Source organism: Protopterus annectens, chromosome 2.part0 (genome assembly GCF_019279795.1).
Source record: "Protopterus annectens isolate FY-2018-M chromosome 2.part0, PAN1.0, whole genome shotgun sequence".
Taxonomy (NCBI): domain Eukaryota; kingdom Metazoa; phylum Chordata; order Ceratodontiformes; family Protopteridae; genus Protopterus; species Protopterus annectens.
This window is the reverse complement of record NC_056728.1, coordinates 1588974851-1588995971: the sequence shown is the minus strand read 5'-3', so window position 1 is coordinate 1588995971 and position 21121 is coordinate 1588974851. Positions and strand designations below refer to the sequence as shown.

Here is a 21121-nt window from a genome sequence, read left to right as displayed (position 1 = left end):
GACTGTCCTTGCAGTCAGCCCGGACTGAAGAGATAGTTGATGGAAGTAAATGGAAAGATTCTTTTGTTTGTCCGGGGATAAAAGGCCATCTGGGCTGCTGTATTCAGTCTCACACCCAGAAAGCACATGTCTTGAGAGGGTACTAGACTGGACTTTATTTCGTTCACAGAATACCCTAGGCATCTTAGCACTGCTATCACATATTCCAAATGCTGTAAAAGGTCTTCCTTTTCTTGAGCCAGAATCAGGCAGTCGTCCAAGTAAGGATAGATTTGTATTCCTTTTAGCCTGAAGTAAGCTATCACTGGAGCCAGAACCTTTGTGAATACTCTGGGCGCAGTAGATAAGCCAAAGGGCAATGCAGAGAACTGATAATGGGAATTCCCAGCTCAGCAGATACTTCCTGCAACTTAGTCTGATAGGCACATGAAGGTAAGCCTCCTTGAGATCTAAAGTTACCATCCAGTGATCTTTGCCCAGCAGAGGTAAAAGCTGTTGTAACGTCAACATTTTGAACTTGGGAATGTCCAGATAAGTGTTGAGGATAGATAAATCCAAAATTGGTCTCCACGTGTTCCCCTTCTTTGGTACTAGGAACAGGCGAGAATAAAATCCTAGGCCCCTTTCTGGCACAGGAACCGGCTGAATGGCCCCTATTTGGAGTAACAGAGAAATTTGCTTGTGAGCCTCTTTTCTTTGTAGAGGAGGAATGTCTGGCATGCCTTTGAAAGGAGGCAAGGTATGGAAATAAAACCTGTAACCGTGGTGAATGATGTCCAATACCCATCTGTCTTGGGTAATTAAATCCCAATTTTCTTTGAAAAGAGCCAGCCTTCCTCCCAAAGGTGCTGCCAGGCGAGAATGTACTGGCAGCTGAAAAGGCAGGTCATTGGGTCTGTTCTGAAAGGACTGACCCCTGCCCTCACCAGAAGACTGAGCAGGTGAACTCCCTGTTCTAGGCCTAAAAGAACCTTGAGCTCTGCCCCTACCACGTCTAGACCTACCCCTAGACTGGGAATCATAAGCAGGATATGTCCATCCCTTAGTAGGCCAATTTCTACTAAACTTGGAGGCTGCACCTGCAAAAAATCTTTAACAGTCTGCATAGACTTAGCCTTGTCCTCCATTTTCTTTAAAACTGCTTCCACAGGCGAACCAAACAACACGTCAGACTGTAATGGAGCATCCAAAATCCTTGTCTTAACATGCTCAGCTAAATTCTGATCCCTCAACCAGGCGTGCCTCTGAAGAACAGAACCAGTGGCAGCCACCCTCGAGGAGGCCTGCACAGCATCAAAACCACATTGCAAGGAATGCTTACCCACCTGTTCAGACACATGAACTAAATCCTGCAACTCTTTACACTCAATACCTTCCGCCAGAGCATCCACCTTAGACTTCAATTGTGAAAGGAGATAATTTTGATATTTTAACATGTGAAACTGGCAATTCAACGCCCTCATGGCTAAAGTGGAAGAAGTATACACTTTCTTTCCCCATCTATCCAAAGCCCTTGCCTCTTTATCAGGAGGAACAGGATTTTTAACAACAGAAGCCTTAACACCTTTAGGCCCCTGAGAGACAGTTTCGGGTCTGCCCTAGGACTCTTAAAAGATACTTATGAGCTTCAGGCACCCTATAGTACCTATCTGGTTTAACTGGGGCAGGAGGCAAAGAATCAGGGTTCAGGGAAGCCTCTGCAAAAGCATCTTCCACCACATTCAGAACAGGAGGTATAGCTAAAGGCCTATGCTGGGGTAAAAACAAAAATTCCCTAAGCCTCTTCCTGGAATCAGAGAAATCTTGACCTTCCCATTTAAAATGCTCCCTCATGGAATGAAGAGTCTCTGAAAATGAAAAATCCTCAGGAGGAGAAGCTGAAGGAGTAGAATCATCCACATCAGAATCAGAAAAAGGAGGATACTCCTGCAAGTCTTCAGCCGAAGACTCAGAAGCCTCCGAACACTGCTCAAAACTCTCAAACTCAGGTTCCACCCTAGGCCTCTTATCAGGAGGGGGCATAGAACCTCTAATCATAGTAATCAAATCTTCTGCCATTTTAAGCATATGTTTCTTAGGCAAAGATCCTGAAGAGCTAGGAGAAACCCCACTGAAGTTAAACCTGGCCTGCCTCTCAAAGAAGCCTTGGAAACAGAAGGGGAGGCTCTAACCACCTTAGGAAGAGAGGGAAGAACAGCCACCTGAGAAGCCCCTTCAGCCTGGCCTACCTCCTGAGAGGACACATCCTGTAACAGTAAAGTCTCTCCCTGAGACTCCAAAGAAACTCCTGGCAGAACCTCCGGCTCCACTGAGCCTTCTAAAGAACCGACGTCCGGGACTGACGGTTCTTCCAATCTAGGCTTTGCTGCTTTGTCCTTGCGCTTTTTGGACGAAGCGGGCGTCGGAGCATCCGATGGCATTTTATAATTACACCGCTTCCCAAAAACTAACCTGGCACAGTCTAACCTTCTCTTAATAGTGCGTTTGTTAAATCTAGCACAAGAGCGGCATCCAACAACGTCGTGCTCAGGCCCTAAACAAGGTATACACAAGGTATGGTAATCCCTATGAGGTATCTGTTTCCCACAAGAAATACAGTTATTCACTTTTTCTGACATCCGGTTAAATACTGAGGCAAGAAAAAACCAAAATATTCCCCAATGGGGTACTTAGCCAACTTTGATTCGGTCTGAAACTCCGACTTCAGAAAATTTCAGAACGCCAACCTGCACTCGCAAAACTGCTTCTGCATCGGACCATGCGGCAAAAAAGACTGAGGATATGACGTCGGTCATGCGCATTTGTACCCTGACGTCCTGACGTCAGACTAATGCGCCTTGACCGACGTCAGCCATATACTTTGGTATTCGGGCCGACTGGGACAGCGGACTACCCAAGTGTTAGGACTGCAGCAATGTGGAATGAAGAACAACCATCGGATTCACAAGACGGTACTTCATTCAAGAACCGTGCAGGTACTAAACATGCGAAAAAGGCAGATAGCCAAACAAATGAAAAATCAGTTCACAATCGTGCCCATGTCTTTTTCATATACTGTTGTTGCATTCTCTTGGCGTTGAAATGACAAGCAATTTCTGTGTTAGATTTTTAACACAGAAATAAACATATTCGGTTATTTAATATTAGAAATAACATTTCTTTTATTAGAAACGCCTTTGAAATTACACTTATTGCAGACTCCTAGTTGAGTTTCACTGTTTATTTATTCATTTATTATTGCTTCTTAATTATGCATTAGAGATGTGTACTCCTTACTACCTTTTCTGTTAAGGAATGGATATTACATTTGGTTGCAAGCATTACTTCATTTTATTTTCTTTTTAATCACAAGATTCTGTATGAGTTTTGTTTTACCCTATGAAAAGTTGTTTGCTAAAATGTATTTTAAGGGAAACCAACAGTATTTACACTTGATTAGGTTCATGAATCTTCACTAAGACATTCTTGGTTACTTTTATCAAGTTCATGTTTCTTTTTTGAAAACTTTTTTATGTTTGACACCCTGTCTACACTAAGTGGACATTTATTTATGCTTTTAATGTAATTAATGTAATACAACTTTAAATGTGAAGGTATGTCAGTGGGTTCAATTAAGGCAGCTGTTTGTAATTTTGTAACACACACCCCTTTTTTTGGGTTTTAAATTGTGTTTGATGATTTTTTTCTTTGTCTGAAGAAGTCTTCCTACTAAGGGAGACAAAAAGCGCTTTACTTTTACATTTTCTAATAAACCTTTGGAGTTTTACACCTGCTGGTTCGGAACCTTTTGGTTTGTTTTTTGACAGTTTGTTTTTCTTCAGTTTTGACTTTGTAGTAAGCTGTTGAGATGCAAACATGTATGTACATAAGGTCTGTCTGTTAACCAGTTTGTTTATATTTTATGATGCTGCTATCCATTTCTGATGTGTTTCAATGTATTAAAGCATCTAAAAAAAAATACCCCACCTGCTTGTCATCTATGACAGAGAGGGATGAGCGACAATTCTAACTGGAGTATGGTTGTTGACTATACCAAGGAAAGTGGTGTTGAATATAGATACAGCTTCATCTAGTGCTAGTGTTTTTCATTGTTTCCAGTTGATCAATTTAAAGGTACTAATAAAGTTGTCTTTATTAAACTTCACTGTGTTTCATGACTAAAAGATTAAAACAGTGAGTTTTTGGGGTGACTGTATTGTTTCTTACAACAAAAGTGGGTAGGTGGTCACAGATTGTGTAGGAGGGAGACAGAAGAAGTATTCTTAGCTGGGGTGTTTGTCAGGATCCTGTCCAGGGCACTTTGTCTGTTGCTGTTTTTGTTACATCTTGTTGGGGTATCTGTAAGTTAACTCATTCACGCCACTGGAGATCAGGATGTTTGCATTGTAACTTCCAGTGGGCGGAGCCTAAGCCTTTTGAAAGAATCAAAAGATGTCCTCACACATATGTTCTTATTTCTGGAACCATAAGGATTATTAAAGAAGTATAAATGGCAAACTCTTCAGCACAAACAATTTTTATAGTGGTAGTATTCTTTGGGTTCTAGGTCTTAAGCCGAATTTTATAAGTCAAAGTAAACAAAGTAACTATTACATTTGTAATAATTTGTAAACAACTTACAATATATCAGTAACCACTCAAGTTACATACATACTGTCAGCAGTATTTTATTCATCTAGCTAAGAGCTTTCACATGAAGCTAAGGAGTTCTGTCTGTACTACTTGGTTGTTGAGATACTTAGAAAAATGTGAAAAGTATATCTATATAAACTGATATCTTAAAAACAACAGTTAATACCTATTTACCTGCATTAGGCAGAGTTCAAATATTAATGCAGTTGAGTTTGTTATCATGTAAACTTTAAGACAATATCTTTTAAAACATTGCTCACAGCATGTTTTTGGAATTATTGATGCAAATATGAACAAGCAATATTTGACTTAAGTAGTAGGAGTTAATTGCAGATGCACCTGGAGACATTACTCGGATGTAATGAGTTAAGTAATATTTTTGCTGAAGATTCATTTTTTTAATGTTAGCAAATCAATATTAAAAGTCTTCTAGTGTGATGGTTTCTTAACAAACATTGGAGGAAACCCAAGGAAGGATTTCCTCAACCTTGCCAGTGTTATATCTGGGGATGGGGTGTAAACTCCTGCTATTGTTACACTTTTGGTAGCGTTTATTTTTATAGTAGCCATCAGAATTTCAGCATTTTCAATAGTGGGGGGGGGGGGGTTGGCTGAATAGAGATGTTAAGTGTTGTTTTACATTTTATAGCTACCCCTCTTGGTTTTTTTCCCTCTTTTTTTCTGTGTAGTCTAAGGATATTATAGCCTGGGGGAGCCACTTTTTCATCATGAATTTCCTGTTTTAGCCATGTGTATGGTTATGATTACATCAGGTAGTTGATCAGCAATCCAGAAATATACCTCAAAAAGTTTGTTACAAATACTTCAAAATTTGATATTGAACAGGAGTAATCCAGTATAATTTGTTGGGTGTGGTAGTTATGTTGAATAGGATGGTGGTTAGGATGAACATCACCCGAGATTAGCAGCTTTAACAGATGAAGTTGGTGGTTGAGTAAACCCCTTTGTTTGGATTTTAATATGATGGACTTGGTGCTATTTGGGTTGTGAATGAGTTAGTGAAGTTTATTTTTGAACACGTGGATATAAGAAAGGGAGAAAAGGGTGGGGAGCTATGCAGACATATTTGTGTTTGTAATCAGTGTTGAGGTTTTGTGAGGTAGAGGACGGATTATGTGTACACTGGGGAAGCTAGTGTAAGGAGGAGGATAAGTGTGCAAGTGCAGTGAGGAGAAATGATAACAATAGATTTAGGATTAGCTTTTTGTAATATGAAACCTTTACTAGCACCTTTGTAATAGGAAAAGAGGCGAAGACTGGGAGAATGAAGAGAGTAATTCTAATTGGATGGAGGTGAAGGTCTGCTAATGGAAGGTGAGGAGAAAAGAGTTTATGTGAGCAGGGGTGGGGAGTTAGGGAGATTTGAGCAGGGAGAGGAAAAGAATGCAAATGGCTGGACTTAGATTTTTATTGGTAGGAGTTGGGAGGTAAGTGAGGATAGAAGAATTTACGAGTAAAGATGGGAAGGGTAGTCGGGATTGGAGGTAGGGTAGGGTAGGCAAACAGAGTGAGTTGAACTTTGGAGGGGATCCAGGCAAGGAAAATAAAAAAGAATAAACTAACTGTAAGATCAGAAATGTAAGGTATGAGTGCTTACAAGATGAAGTTTTACGTTTAATAAAATAATGGGGAAAAGTTTAATCATTTTGCAAGTTTAACACTGCTATAACAAGGCACAGCCGATATCTGACACAGGGTGTTTAATGTAACATACTGCAGCTGTGATGTTCACGGCTATATTTACTATAGCAAGTATACTAGTTCAAGACTATGAGGAACATGATCTCTAGGCCACTGTTGGTTAGAAGAGTCTGTTCCTGCTGCTACTGCTGCAGGGGAAGGTGTACTGTCATACACAGGATACGTTTATAAAACTGCCACCTACACTTTAAATATAATTCTGCAGATTCAGGATATTGAAATTTTACTACAAGTTTTCCCTTTTTTATGGGAAGGTTTCCCTTTTTAATTGGAAAGGTGGCAATCACTAAAACAATAAACAACATGAGGAATATCTCAGGATCTTAGAGCTCATGATTTATATGATTCTCTTGATTCTACTCATCAGGTTACACATAAGAAAAAAAATCAGTATTTTTTAAAAAATACATGGACCAAACATTCTCATACTCTCAAACTTCAGATTCCAATTTTGGCTTTGTGAAATTGACATGAAATTGTGGAGACAGCTATTAGCCCCAAATCCAGGTCTCACCCTTTCCTGCTCCTCTCCCAAGTCAATCTGTAACTACAGACATCTCAGATTTTGCTCCGGCAGCAGTTTCTATGGAGGTAAGGGTGCAAGGACTATGGAACTCTTCAGACAGACCAACACACATAAATGTCAAACAAATATTGACTGAGTGACTTCCAAGATGGCTGCACACTGAGTAACCGCTTAGTTTTATCTGGCTAAATTCCAGTTACTGGTTAGTAAGTGCACTGCCTGGATGCCAGCAAAAAGGAATTCAGAGAAACTGAAAGAAAATCAATCACAAAAGGTGAGGAGAAAATACTGACTGGGAAGAATCCTGCAGCTGTTTAGCAAAAAGCAGTTGAAGCTTCAGCTGTGGTACAAGACAACGACTTCCAGTAATCTAGAAGAAAAATAAGTCAGATGTGCTCAGAGCTGATTAAAATAACAAAACACTGAAGAACTGTATCAGCTTAAATAACAAAACACTGGAAAAAAATGGAAGAAGCTTTAAACAGATATTCAAATGAGCTCTTAAAACTGCAAAAATTAAAGGTCAAATGAAGAAAAGGCTGGCTGACTATGAGACTGCTCAAAAGGAGCCATTTCAAAAATGGTAGAATTAGAGGACAGAAAATGTAGGGAAAACCAGAGGTTTTCTGTTGTACCACAGAAACTAGAAGGAACAGACTGTATTAATTTTATGAAAGCACAAGTAACCAACTGGACTAGTATTCCTCAGCAGGAGTTGTTAATTGAAAGGGCACATTTTGTGTATGCCCCAAACCTGGCCATGGGAAAGCAGCCAAGACCTTGAATAGTAAAGATGCAATCCTACCAGCAGAAAGAGTTGATTCTGAGAAAACTGTGGCAGAAGGGCAAAGTACTAAACATTGGAGACAATAGACTGTTTGTGGAAAATGATAACTTACTGTTCACCAGACAGAAGAGGAGTAAATTTAGTCCAGTAATCAGTGAATGTCTAGAAGTAGGTGTGAGATTCAAGCTGCTGTATTCACTTATCTTCAGAATATTTTTCCTGGAGGGCAAAGTCATTTTTGATGCAGAACATGCTACGGAGGAAATACAAAAGGTTTGTCCAACAAAAAATGAGCCATCAGGCAGAAGTAGATTATGCTTCTTATTCTTCTCATAGTAAAATTTATAAAGAGACTATGCCAGTGAAACCTTTATCAGGGTTCCAAAGGAAAATGGTTGCGAACAGAAAAAAAGCACAGGAGTTGACTTGAAGAACCAGGATTATGCTGGAAATGAATCAGAGACTGGATTTGGGAGATGGACAACAACAGTAATAAAACCAGCAATTTAGAAATTAATGAATAAATGTGGGATTACTAAGTATCAGTTATATTTATGAAATATGACAAAACAATAAAACATAGAAATATTGGACTTAATTTGACTTTGTTACACTTGTAGGAGAAGCCATAGCATATGCCCTCCATGTCACTAATGATTGGAAGAACATTAAGGAAAGGGGAAAAGGAAATAAAGATGTAACTCTAAGTAAAACAAATGTTCTTAACAGTGTTTTTATAGAACATGACATATACTGCATGCTATAAAGTAAAACTTTTTCAGTTATTTTTTTTGTGTTGTGTATAATAGAGCTGCTAACGTAAACTGGTTCCCCTGTTTTTTTTTTTTTTCATTCTTTATTTTTTCTTGCTCAATTTTAAGAACTGTAGGCACTGCAGTGTAAAAACAGAAGAAAACCTGGACAAAACAATATGCTATAAGTAAAACTGACATGCTTTTTCTCATTTTTGCATTGGGGAATGACTGAATTAAGGCCATTGGCTTGATCTAATAAGTTTTAAGGGGAAGCAAGTAAATAAAAGAACATTAAACATAATGAAAAGTTTTCCTCTAGCAAGTAAATGTTCACAGTGCAACATGAGAAGCTTGTACTGGAAGGCAGCTATTGTTTGGTTCACATGTTTCTATGGAGACAAGCTGATAAAAGGACAATAAAAACAGAAAACGTCTCTCTTTCATTGGCTAGGATGGTAGTATATAAACAAACTGTGGGACAACAAGTCTTGCATTCTGTGCAGATTGGTTATGATAGCTTGGGAAGTAGCTCTTCAGCATGGTTTAACCCTCTAAGCATCTTACATTCCATTTGAGTGAGCAGGACCAGGACAAAACTTCGTGAATGGGAATTGAACAAATGGGTCTTCCAGATCCTTTCAAAACCCTGTGGTCTGGGATATTTCTTTACACATTTCCATTTTTTCCACAGATTTCCAAGGTAATTCTGAAGATTAAGAAGGGCTCTCCCAAAACCATTATGGTGACTCCCTTTTGGTCCAGGCAAGTTTGATTCTCCCTTTTTATGGAACTGTCCTCACAGACTGGACCTAATTGCACATAGCAAGGGAAAAGCCTGCTACTAGGAAATCTTTCATTGGCAAGTGGAAAAGATTTTCTAGTTGGTGCCTAGCCAATAACCAGGGCCCGATTGGGATTATGTACCACTTTTTCTTAAATATTTGTGCGAGTTACTATCCTCTGGCCTTCCTTCTTCCTCTGTCAAGATTCATCTAGCAATCATTTCAGCATGTCTGCTTATGGAGTCTCCCCGTTCCTCTTTGTTTTTTTGTATATAGTTAGTTATTAATATATAGTTATTTGTTACTTTTTATATCTTTAAGAGGTCCGGGATGTGCATGCTCTTCTTTTTCTCTGTAAGGGCAAAAAAGTCCTGAAATTGTCTACAGTCTGACTGCCGATTTCCATCCAAGGGACTTGCCAATCAGCAGTCAGACCATAAGGGAGCCAGAGCTTTGTGAAGTGTCATGTCCTTGCTAGGATACAACCCATATGGCCAAGGATCACTGCAACAGTAAGTAATTCGAACATCTACTGTTACGGTAAGTTCAACTTGCACAACTGTAATTTCTCATGCCTTTTCCTGTTTTAAAGCAACATCTCAAACCACATCAGAAAATGTCTGTAACTGGTGTTGAAGGATACATTTAATGTAAAATTGGAGAAAGGGGGTGAAACACAAGTAAACTACATGGATGCATTCTGTTAGACTTCCGTTAACAGCACATCTTTCTTTCATTTCAGAAATGCCCTACAGATGAATGTCACTTTAATGAGCGACTAGAAGCCAACAACTATAACACATACAGCTCAAAAAAGTATTCTGGCTGGTATGTTGCATTGAAAAGGAATGGACAATACAAGCTAGGACCAAACACTGGACCAGGACAAAAAGCTATACTCTTCTTGCCTATGGGGGTCAAGAGTTGATTTTCAAAGCTGGTGTCATCTACCACACCAAGACAAAATAATAATAAGTCTTTAAAAGAACAATGTGATAAGTAGTTTAATATCACTGTATTATTTTTAGTAATGTTATTAATATTATATTATTTAACAGTTTTGTTATAATAGCACAACCAGAATGCTATAAGGAAGGCATTACTATTATGTACAAAGTTAACCCTACATCATTTAAGGAACTTCCAGTCATATACAGATAGACCTGTCCTTCAGCTGAGCTTTCACCTTTATGCAAGATATTTTTTTCTGGAAAAAAGTCCTCTAATCAGTTGACAGTCAATGAAGACAAATCCACAATAAAGAAAGTACAAGTACTGGTAGTATAATTTATATAGCTAACTAAATAAATAACGCCACTGCTTTAAAAATTACAGATTTTTGGAAACAACTGTAAACATAAATATAAGCTGTAGGCAAAAGTGTTAACATCTGTGATTTATTACTGAATATTGCTTAATGTTTAGGTTACTGTATGTCTGGCAATGGCCTGTGGTACAGTTTATAAAACAGACCAGTATAAACTGCTGGAAATTCCCTCACTGTCAGATCAATTTTATCAAATCCTTCATTGTAGCCATACAAGAGTAATCTGGCAATTCTTCTGGTGATTGGAGTCGTGTTCTCAGACTGTGCCAGGTAATCTAGATCCATCCATTCACACCTCAGACACTCCTTATGACAGAAATTTATATTAAATGACAGTGGACTTAAACGGCATATGATGTACATGTCGGACTTCCCAAAGGCTCCTGGGTGGTTATGCTGCTGTCTTAAACTCAACACAGATTGAAACTGTGACCTTACCCCAGTCTCTTCAAAGACCTCGCGTACAGCTGTATCTCCTGAAAAAAAAAATATATGCATGTGTAAATAAGTACACATATCCATCTTGAGGGAATATATGTTAACTTTTCTGATGAACTTGAGTCACAAATATGTATGTGTGTATATATATATATATATATATATATATATATATATATATGTGTGTGTGTGTGTGTACACACACACACACATATATATTTATAAACAATACAAAAGTCTCACTCACTCCTTATTTCCTTATTGTGTAGCAGTGATTGCTTTGCAGTGGGACAGTGAAATTCAAGAAACTTCACATTTCCTCTTTAGTTACTGATATAGTGTTTTACCCCTCTTGAAGCATTTCAATCAGTTGTCTGAGCATACTTTATTTCAGAGTACCAGTTCTTATTCTTTTTTACAGGAATGTTTAAGCAAGCTACCAGTAGTTTTAGTAAAATAGAAAACAGTGGATCTACAATTGCAATCTGTGATGCTATCTGTTGAAAAAAGCCAGCGGCAGCAGTCAAAAAAGCAATTAAAATACCCTGTACTGTAAATAAAGTGTAGTATAGTTACTCACATGAGTGGAACATTTTGATAGAACCACTGTATTGATGTTCACAGCCAACTTCATCAAAGCTACTAAGTACTTTGGTAAAGCCAGCTGTAGTAAGACACCACACTTTTACAGAATACCATTCTTCTCTTCAGATCTACAGGTTTTTTATGTACATATTCTTAAAAGCAGAAGTCTGGGGTCCAGCCCTCCTGTAGGAGACAGTTAAAACCTTTGCCACTTTTCCTCGTAGTAATATTGTTGCAGAAACAAAATGCCTGTGTATACTTACCAGCATTGGTCCCTACCTTCATCTGTAATAATGTCTTTGTTTTGGCAGGGACAAATGATTTATCTTTTTGATAATTATAGTCTATATGCATACCTGCAAAAACTTCCCAACAGAAATCAAGACAGTGGTCTCTCTTGACTGAAGCAGTAAAAGATTAACAGCATGGTATAAAAAGTATACTGCTAATGTAAAATATCATAACATGCTTGTGTATGAAAGTAGAGTACAAATCCATTTTACTTTGAAAGCTTGCATTTTATTTTTGGTGCTCTTTCATTTTCAGTAGTTAAAAATACCACTCAGCAACTACAACTTATTTTCTTGTAACCTAAGGCAAAATACAAAATAAATGAAAGTCCCAGTTTGCAGATATGTGGACTATTTACACTTTTTGATGTATTATGTTGATATATTAGATTTGAATTTTTACGCTATCACTCAAAAATACACAGATGCTAGTTAACCCCCACCTGACTCACTCAGATGGCAAACAGGACGCTGAGCCATTAGTAGTGAAATGCAGTGTATATTTCAGACTATTACTTCATAAAGTAAGGCAGAGGAGAAAATACAGGGATCACCCTTCTTAGCAACAAACCACACCACGTTCCAACGTTTGTAGAGTTTAATAAAATGTAGCAACAAAAAAGCTTTCGAGACACAAACTCTTTTTCAATGCATGAGAGCTTGTGTCTCGAAAGCTTTGCTGTTGCTACATTTTATTAAACTCTACAAATGTTGGATCACCCTTCTTACAGAGGAAGATAAGGGTATGATGCCAGTAGCAAACAGGTATTTCTAACCCTTTTAAGGACTCCTGGGTAGGTAAACATCCCTAAAAAAAGATTGTTAAAGGTCAGTTTTGGTAAAACTGATCATAGGTGTATGAATTTTAAGGATGAATTCTGTTTGCAAAGCTCAGAAATGCAGTCAGGATTTTTTAGTGCCAGAAACTAGTAAAGGGAAAAACAAATGTGAAAAGTTAAATATGATGAGGCAACTTGCTTCACAAAAAGAATAACTGCAGAGGCTTTAGGGATTGCAGCCAATAAAAACACATTAAGGCATCAGGTTTGGGATGCAAGTGACGTAAGTGTCAGTTAGCTCAAAAAGTGGTTTCTCCTACAACGACAATTTCCATGTATAGGTAGGTAGGTAGATAAGTCAGCATACAGAGAAAACTGTGGAGAACAATTGTGCACACTTTTCAAATACGTATACCAACATCAGTGCTTTGCTTCAGTAAATGAGCTCAGTGCTTACCATTCATAAGTATAACCTGAATGAACACACATTACAGAACAGTTACCATATATATTGAAATATGGCTGCGTAAGAATTATCTAAAAAAGGGCCACTAATGATAATATGCAAGTCTGTCCACATGAAATGTTCTTCATTCTTTCATTTTATTTTAGAACTAATGAAAGATACAGTGGCCTATGATCCTTTGTTTGTTTCAGTGGTCTGTACATTTTTATGAAGTCATAACCTCATGTGTACGTTTTTATGAAGTCATGACCTTATGTGCGACCAAAGAGTACTCGCACTGTCAAGCTGCAACAGTATAGTCATTTGTAGTTGAAATGTATTTAATGTAATTGTCTTTATGGGTAGTATTTGCTGGTCCCTTTCTTGTCCTGTGACAGAAAGAAACTCTTCTGAGAACAGTGGTATAGTGTTCCTCAGCAATCCTTCAACGCACAGCTTTAGGTTACATGTTCACGTGTCATGAGCTATGTATTACCTCTGAATTATTTCAGCTTTATATTCTGTTTTAGCTTTTCTGAACTAATGTACATTAACTTACAAAAATACAATAAATGCACACAGTATCCAGTTATTTTAAACTCTGAAACTAGCAGTAATAAAAAGGAAAAAAATGCAGGTTGAAAATTTAGAGATTGTGTTTTAGGTTTACTTTATGTAATCTGTACTCATTTTTTGACCTGCATCTTAAAGGAAACAGAAAAACTTTTAAGTGATCACACATGGTTTTATAAGCTTTTTTAATGCCATGTGTAATGCAAACTGCATTTCAGCTTTCAATGGAAGAAAAGGTCTTTTTTTAAATTTTAACTGTGTATCTGTGTTTAAGTGGAAGTCGAGGCAGTTTGCTAACATGTTTTTCCACCATGCATGGCTAAAAGGTATACAAGCAAGTTTATTTATTTATTTATTTGTAGGGGGTGTATGTACGACATATTCAATGTGAAAGAGTGTTTTAAATCAGCCATGAATGTTAAAATAAGAGTCTAGTGCATAAGGTTTAAAACACTGTATCCTAGCTAACGCTGACTGTATGCATCTTGAAAATCAAATGGTAGTCCTGTATGTCTGCCATTCAACTGACTAATGACTTTAAAAATGTAAGTGGTCTTTACAGAGGTAGCAACAAATTAATGGCACAGCAAAAATAAACTTGGTAATATTAAAGCAAGTCAGTTTCAGTTGAATTTCTAAATATGTTTGCCATATTCCGTTTGAGGGAAGAATCTATATGCCCATTAATATTCTGAAAAATGACTAAAATATAGCAGTAATACCATTTCATTGTGCTTTCTTTGTACATTGTACAGAATAAGCACCTTAATCTTCAACGAATTTCTATTTTGTTTCAAAATTTAAATGACTTATTTCTACAGTACATGCATCAAATGCTTCTTGACTGCTGAATGAGTGTTTCAGAACACAGCAACAGTTTCCATGTGTGCTACACTGATAAGCTAGCCAGCCAGCCTCATACCATATCTGTTTTGAAAGTAACTGTGGCCCACATGACCCAGTTTTAACTACTGGCCCCAGATACTGAAGGTCCCAAGTAGTCAGTGTTGGCTGATCAATTCTGGGGAAGGATGTCATGTAGTTCTTTCACAAGAGCTCCACTTGGGGAAGGCCCAAAAAAACTTGTAACCACCACCAGAAAGAGTGGGGCTGACAATACATAAGCATGCATTCTAATGCAGAAGCATGTGCTTGAACACTGTTTAGAATAATGAACACTACACCACCATACTTCACAGCCAAGGAAATGAGTTGTTAGCAGCTTACAAAAAATACTAACCTGATGAATGACAGTCTTGTTCTCTCACCCTTGCCCTCCCCTTCCAGTGTATGGGGCACTGGAAGTTGGAAAAACAAATGGGTCAATAGCTGATACTGGAATGATGGTAACATGTGTGGAAATGGAAACACAGGCTAAATAAATATTTTAAAATGTATACAGCCAGCAGTGTCTGGCTTGCTGGTTGAGATTGGAAACAGAGGCCAAAATTCTATTCTAAAAATGTCTACAGCCAGTGGAGTCTAGCTTGTTGGTCTGAGTACATTACTGGAAACCTATGTGCCATTTTACATTTATGAGCCTATGTGCTTTTTTAGTTTTGCAGGGGAATTCTGCATATCTCCTATGATACATTGATAAAAAGAGGTTTGTACTTGTTTCTCTATGTTTTGCCAGGGTCCTTCTAGCTGAAACCAATATGCACCTGCTATTGGATTTCTGTTTTAAGTTCTTATATTCTATACTGACAAGCCATGAAAAGGGTGAAATATTTCTATAGATGGTTAAGTCTTGCATGTCTGCCTGAGTACATTATTAAAGACCTAAATGAATTTTGCATTAAAGAACCATGTGATGAACCACTTTTTCAGAGGAAAACTGCATATTTCCCATGATGCATTTGGATATCTCTGTGTACAGAGAAGAGGAGCCAGGAAGCCTCTTTTCCCATCTTATTATTAAGATGTGAAAGGCTGACATGGATTTGCAGAAGTCATTATACATCTAAGAAACTGGATGTTTACAACATTTCCATAATGTCTGGGAAATGGAGACTACAAAAGTGGTATTCAATTGTACCTCATCTTCACTTCCGTCAATAAAGCAATTTTCCTGGTCTTATTTCCCCAATTGCAGGTTTTCACTAGTTCTACTGGTTTCTCACTAGCCATGTATATATATATATATATATATATATATATATATATATATATATATATATACATATACACACACACAAACATACAGAACAACTTCACCTGAGTTAGGTAAGGATTGCACATATCGCATTCACATACCACCCAAACCACCACTGCTCTTCATGCCACCTAAAAAAGAGAGAAAGAAAAAAAAACTACTACCTAGTCTGAGTATTCTAATAGAGAAAAAACACCTTAAGCAGAGAGCTTCATAATCACTAAGCTGAGTAAATAATAATCACCAGCCTTGCAAAGGTAGTTATTGATATTCCTTTAACTCTTAGTTCCAAAGACATAATCTTTACATCACCATGCTAAATAAAGGATTGTCAGTACTCTTCGGGATATCATACCCTTTACATTATCCTTACTTGGTTTGATTTTATGTAAGGAGTAACCTGTAATCATGTAGAACAGAAGATTGATTTTAAGCCACCATGAGTAAATATGGGGGCATGTGGTACCAAGAACCCTTGTTTCAACAGCCATACCAACAGAGTTAGAAAAATGTAGCTCAGCTAGTTCTTCTGTGGGGAAAAAGATAAGCCTTGAACAGAATCTTTTGTTGGATTATCCTATTTCTATAGGATTTCACCAATAAATATTGCTAGCTCCAAAGTGTTTGAAAATGAAAAAGTTTCAAATTAACACGTATGTCATTATTCCATCTAGTGATTATTTGTTCCAGTCACTGCTGTGTTTGAGCAACTGACAATGGAAATAATGTTGCTATAGATTTTCCCCCTTTGACTGAACTATTTTGACATTATGCAGATAAAAATAAAAAGATTATTTAGCTTTTGCTTTCTTGTTAACCATATTCAGGCATATAATATCAATCAACCCAGCACTTTCTTTCAATTTTACTACATTAAAAAATGTAAACTCCTGAGAAAGGCAAAATAGAGGGACCCTTGTGTTTGAAACCCAGTTTACTGATTTGAAAGAAATACCCGTTTATAGCATCAAAGATATTCTCTCTGTCTAAAAAAAAAATAAAATCTGAAGATAAAATGCCTGAATTTTTAAAGTTTTTAATGTAAAACATGATTTCTAGCAAAATCTGATTAGCTACAAAACATTTTTTAATGGTAAAACTAAACTGGCCTGAATATATATAACTAAGAAAATTACTCTGGAATATTTTATTAATACATTTGGTTATAATTTTTCAGAAGTTTAGATACAAGAGAAAGTGCCCATGATGGTACTGACTTAGTAAGCGTACTCTCGTGAGAGATTTTTAGTTGTAATTGTTTGTGATAAATAATACAGGTTTTAAAGCATTATTAACATTATTAACATTTAGTAGTAACTAAGTTGCTTCTTGAAAAGTTTGTTTTTGTTGCAAAACAAGGGCCTTGTCCGTTTTTGCAGAGGTCAAAACAAGTCAATTTGGCATACTTGAGTGCTGTAACTCTGCTGATAAAAAAGGCACCTCTCTCCCCCTTGTTCCAGCACTTTCAGGCTTGAGGAAAGAAAGAATTTAATTATCTTCCTGTGGAAAACCTTCCTTTTCTTTCCTGGAGCAGATGAAGAAATCCCATGTTCTGGATCAGAATATTTTGCTTTTTTTGTTTAATAATGATTTATGCTTGCTTGAGGAATGTTCTTTAGCTGAGACATTTTGTTGCACCTCTGCATCCTTGTATAACTGGGTAGATGCAGACCTGCGAACCCATGAATGGGATTAGTGTTAGAGCTTTAAGGCTGTTTTTCTAGTAGAATTTAACTATTTTAGAAGCACAATATCTGCTTCCTGTAAAATTAACTAATACAGTTACACCAGAAAACAGTAGCAGCATTAGGAAAATCAAAACAATCATGGCTCCACTGACAATATTAACACAAACATTATTATACTATTCCTCCACCTCCTCCTACTGACAAGCATGTTTCTCCATTTGGATACACCCCAACACAAACAATCAGGCATTGTAAAGACCTTGTAGATACATCACATGAAGCAAACATAATGCTCCTCTCTAGACACCATTTCCATACCTGCAGTTGTTCAGTGGAGTTTGATAATGCAGTGCATGACAAATCCACCCAGCTCATGATATAACATTCGGTAGCAGATGTACTTCAAGCAAATCTCCAGGTTATAAATGGTCATGCTCATATCTAACATGCTGATGTAGGCCCATATATATTTCATTTATCATTTTCCTGGTCTTATTTCCCCAATTGCAGGTTTTCACTAGTTCTACTGGTTTCTCACTAGCCAGAGTTTTTGAACTACAGTGATTAAGTTACCATCGCTGCCTCACAACTCTTGTTTTTTCAGTTCAATTGCCAACTGCGATACCTCTTCTGTAGAGTGTCTATGTCCTTCCTTTGTCCACATGAGTTTACACTGAGTACTCTGTCCCACATCTCCAAGAAGTACAGTTACCTGAAATGATAGTCTTGTACATTGTCCATAGAGTGTGTGTGTGTGTGTGTGTGTGTGTGTGTGTGTGTGTGTGTGTGTGTGTGTGTGTGTGTGTGTGTGTGTGTGTGTGTGTGTGTGTGTGTGTGTGTGTGTGTGTGTGTGTGTGTGTGTGTGTGTGTGTGTGTGTGTGTGTGTCTGTGGTCTGCCAAGACAGACTCTAGCTCCTCTGAAACTACGAATAGGATAAAGCAGGTCTGGCAGTTGGTGCAGAGGGTTAAGGATGTGAGCAGTTGTTCCTCTTGTACAGGTTTTTTTCCCTCATCTCTCACCTGCCTGCTGTGTGACCTTGAGCAAGTTAATTAACCAGATATTGCTCCCGAGTCGCCACTAAAGAGAGAGTGTGTGTATAGTGGGCCTACCTGGTTAACAAATAGGGATGAGTAAAATAGTACCAGAGATCTCAATCTGCCTGGAATTACAGCAACAGCCACAAGAGGGAAAAGTATCACAAATACATGCAACAATGAAATTCCTCCCTAGTTTTCAAAGTTGTCTACTCAGCAATCATTGCATGTGACAGACATGTTTCTAATTTTAAATCTGGTGAAGCAGGCTGTGATAATTGCATTGTACAGATCATAAAATGACTTCACCTCAAATATCTTGTGGTTAATATTTTTTCTACTTAATGAAAAACAAGCTATGAAGCATTGCTTGTTACAGGGTAAGAATATAAAACAGTCAGTTTCATGACTTTACAGCAGCAAAGATTTATTCTGAGTTTAATCCTTTTTAAGAAGTTAATCTCTTTTCATGAGCCCCTGGATTTGAAGGACCCTCCAATGTCCATAGCAGAGGTTGTCCAGATGGTGTCTTGCTTGCAGGAGAAATGGACATACACTTCTGAAACAAAATCACTCACACTGTGCTCATAAATCAATGTGTCACAGACAGTCTACAGTACTGCTCAAATCCTCATGCAGCCCAAAAGGGGTGTCAGCCATCAGTGTACTGCAGGATGGGCAGAAATACTGAAAACAACAATGAAAGACAGTAACAGAGTATCATAGTACAGGCATCAGGGGTGAACAGAAACAGCAGGCTCTGTGCTTGGTACCTTTATAGTACTGTGGTTGCCAGGAAATTACAAAAAGGAAGTAGGGGCACACAGCAAAGCTATATTCCCAATAACTACAGACTGTCATGCATTCCAAACCAGGTAAAATGTAGAAAACGGACACCACCGCTGGGTGACTTGAGGATTTAGGACACACAGAGTGCCCCAGCCAGCAAGAAAGACATAACACATTGTGAGTACCCCAGTTAAGCAGGCTTTACACATACAGGCACACAAGTACACAGGTGACCTGGCACATAATCTGTAAAAAACATGGGTGAACAGTATAGCTGGAGTGCCTATTTAACCTGCTTCTGCCTGACTATTGCTTACCTCTCTCTGCATTTGATTTTTCCCACCCACCTGCCCAACTGTTGTACTCTTAAGGTTGGTGGCTTTTGAGTTTGCCCATCCCTACTATTAATCAGCTGGGGAGGCCCAACCCCTTACCCTGTTAAACTTGAATTATATTCTGTTTCCTCCCTTCCCACTTAGTAAAAAAGACTTTATTCAGCTACCTTTACTGTGTCTGTGCTTCTTCATACTTTATTTTGCTTTTTGTTACTTGTTCTTAAAAGTGTTCAGTTGGATATATTACTGCTTGTTAGTAGCCTTTTCAATTGTAACTGTTATTCTAAGCCTCTTAGTTTTGATTTAAGCACTTGGGCTTTAAACTAATTATCTTACATAAGGAAGGTTGTAGTCTACACTCTTGTGGCAGGAGAGGTACCCTACATCCTTCTAAGTTGGGAATTGCTGGTTGAAGGCTTATTATGTCTGTTATCCTAAAAGTGACTTAGTTCTGGTTTAAGCACTTGGGCTTCAGGCCAGTTATTTTACGTTAAGAAGGTTTGTTGTGCTACATTCTTGTGGGAGAAGAGGGTAGTCTCAACCCTTCTGAGCTGAGAATTCCTGGTTGAATGCTTATTGTGCCTGTTATTCTAAATGTCTTTTTTCTGGTTTAAGCTCAGCATTAAGTGCTTTATTTAAACTGTTTTCTGCACTTGTACTGCATTTTAATTGTATCTACTGCATTTAAACCATATCTGCTGCGATTTCAACCTTTTACTGTGTAAAAATGAAAAAATCCACTCTGTAGCCGAAGTACCCCAACCTAAAAACACAGTTTAATGAAGAGATCCACAAGAATTATAATCCACAATCAGTCAAGCGCTTTCGTCAAATGACTTCATCAGAACGTTCTCCTGAGGCAATGTAGCAACTGCCCCATGTACACAGACAGCCCTCTATTACTAAATCATTCTAGTATGGAGTGTGAGAGATGTATCTGCACCAAGAAGCTGGAAGCCCTGCTATCTTGTGCACCAAACAATAACATCAAAGAAGTTGTCAGCTCACACACCGCAACTCTTATGCAAAGCACACATACCACAACTCATACACAAAGTTTAAACTCAACACATAGGCCATCATATGTGGAGATACTCTCCAAATTTTAACCTAAACACCAGAGATATCCTACGCACACGGTTGCTACACCTGAGACAGCACCCACAGCACTCAAGACACATAACAACACCAGTGTCTCACCAGCTAGGCCCTTAAGGAGCAACACAACCAAACCTAATTTTCTTGTTATTGCAGATTCTATAGTGATACGCAATGAAGTCCCACTCACCAGGTTGGATAAGTTAGTCAGCTTTCTGTCCAGTGCCAGGATTTGTCAGATCACACATGCACTCAAGTTACTCAGCGAGTACCATTATAACTCAGTCATAGATCATGTTGGTGTGAATGACTTGAGATGTACCTCACTGAACTATATGAAGACAGACATGACTGAGCTCTCTGAATATGTGTCCCAGGCA

The 21121-nt window shown here is 38.0% G+C and overlaps 2 protein-coding genes across 2 annotated transcripts in view; one reads left to right on the top strand and one right to left on the bottom strand.

The window, feature by feature from the left end:
* FGF2 (fibroblast growth factor 2) overlaps positions 1 to 10486 on the top strand; it is a 470449-nt gene extending 459963 nt beyond the window's left edge. The window contains exon 3 of the mRNA XM_044061695.1: positions 9947 to 10486. Within this exon, the coding sequence (XP_043917630.1) occupies positions 9947 to 10132 (186 nt within the window). The 3' untranslated portion in view covers positions 10133 to 10486. The remainder of the gene's footprint in view (positions 1 to 9946) is intronic.
* A 95-nt stretch (positions 10487 to 10581) lies between these two features.
* The window catches only part of NUDT6 (nudix hydrolase 6), a 360277-nt gene continuing 349737 nt past the window's right edge, over positions 10582 to 21121 (bottom strand). The window contains exon 5 of the mRNA XM_044061694.1: positions 10582 to 11007. Within this exon, the coding sequence (XP_043917629.1) occupies positions 10631 to 11007 (377 nt within the window). The 3' untranslated portion in view covers positions 10582 to 10630. The remainder of the gene's footprint in view (positions 11008 to 21121) is intronic.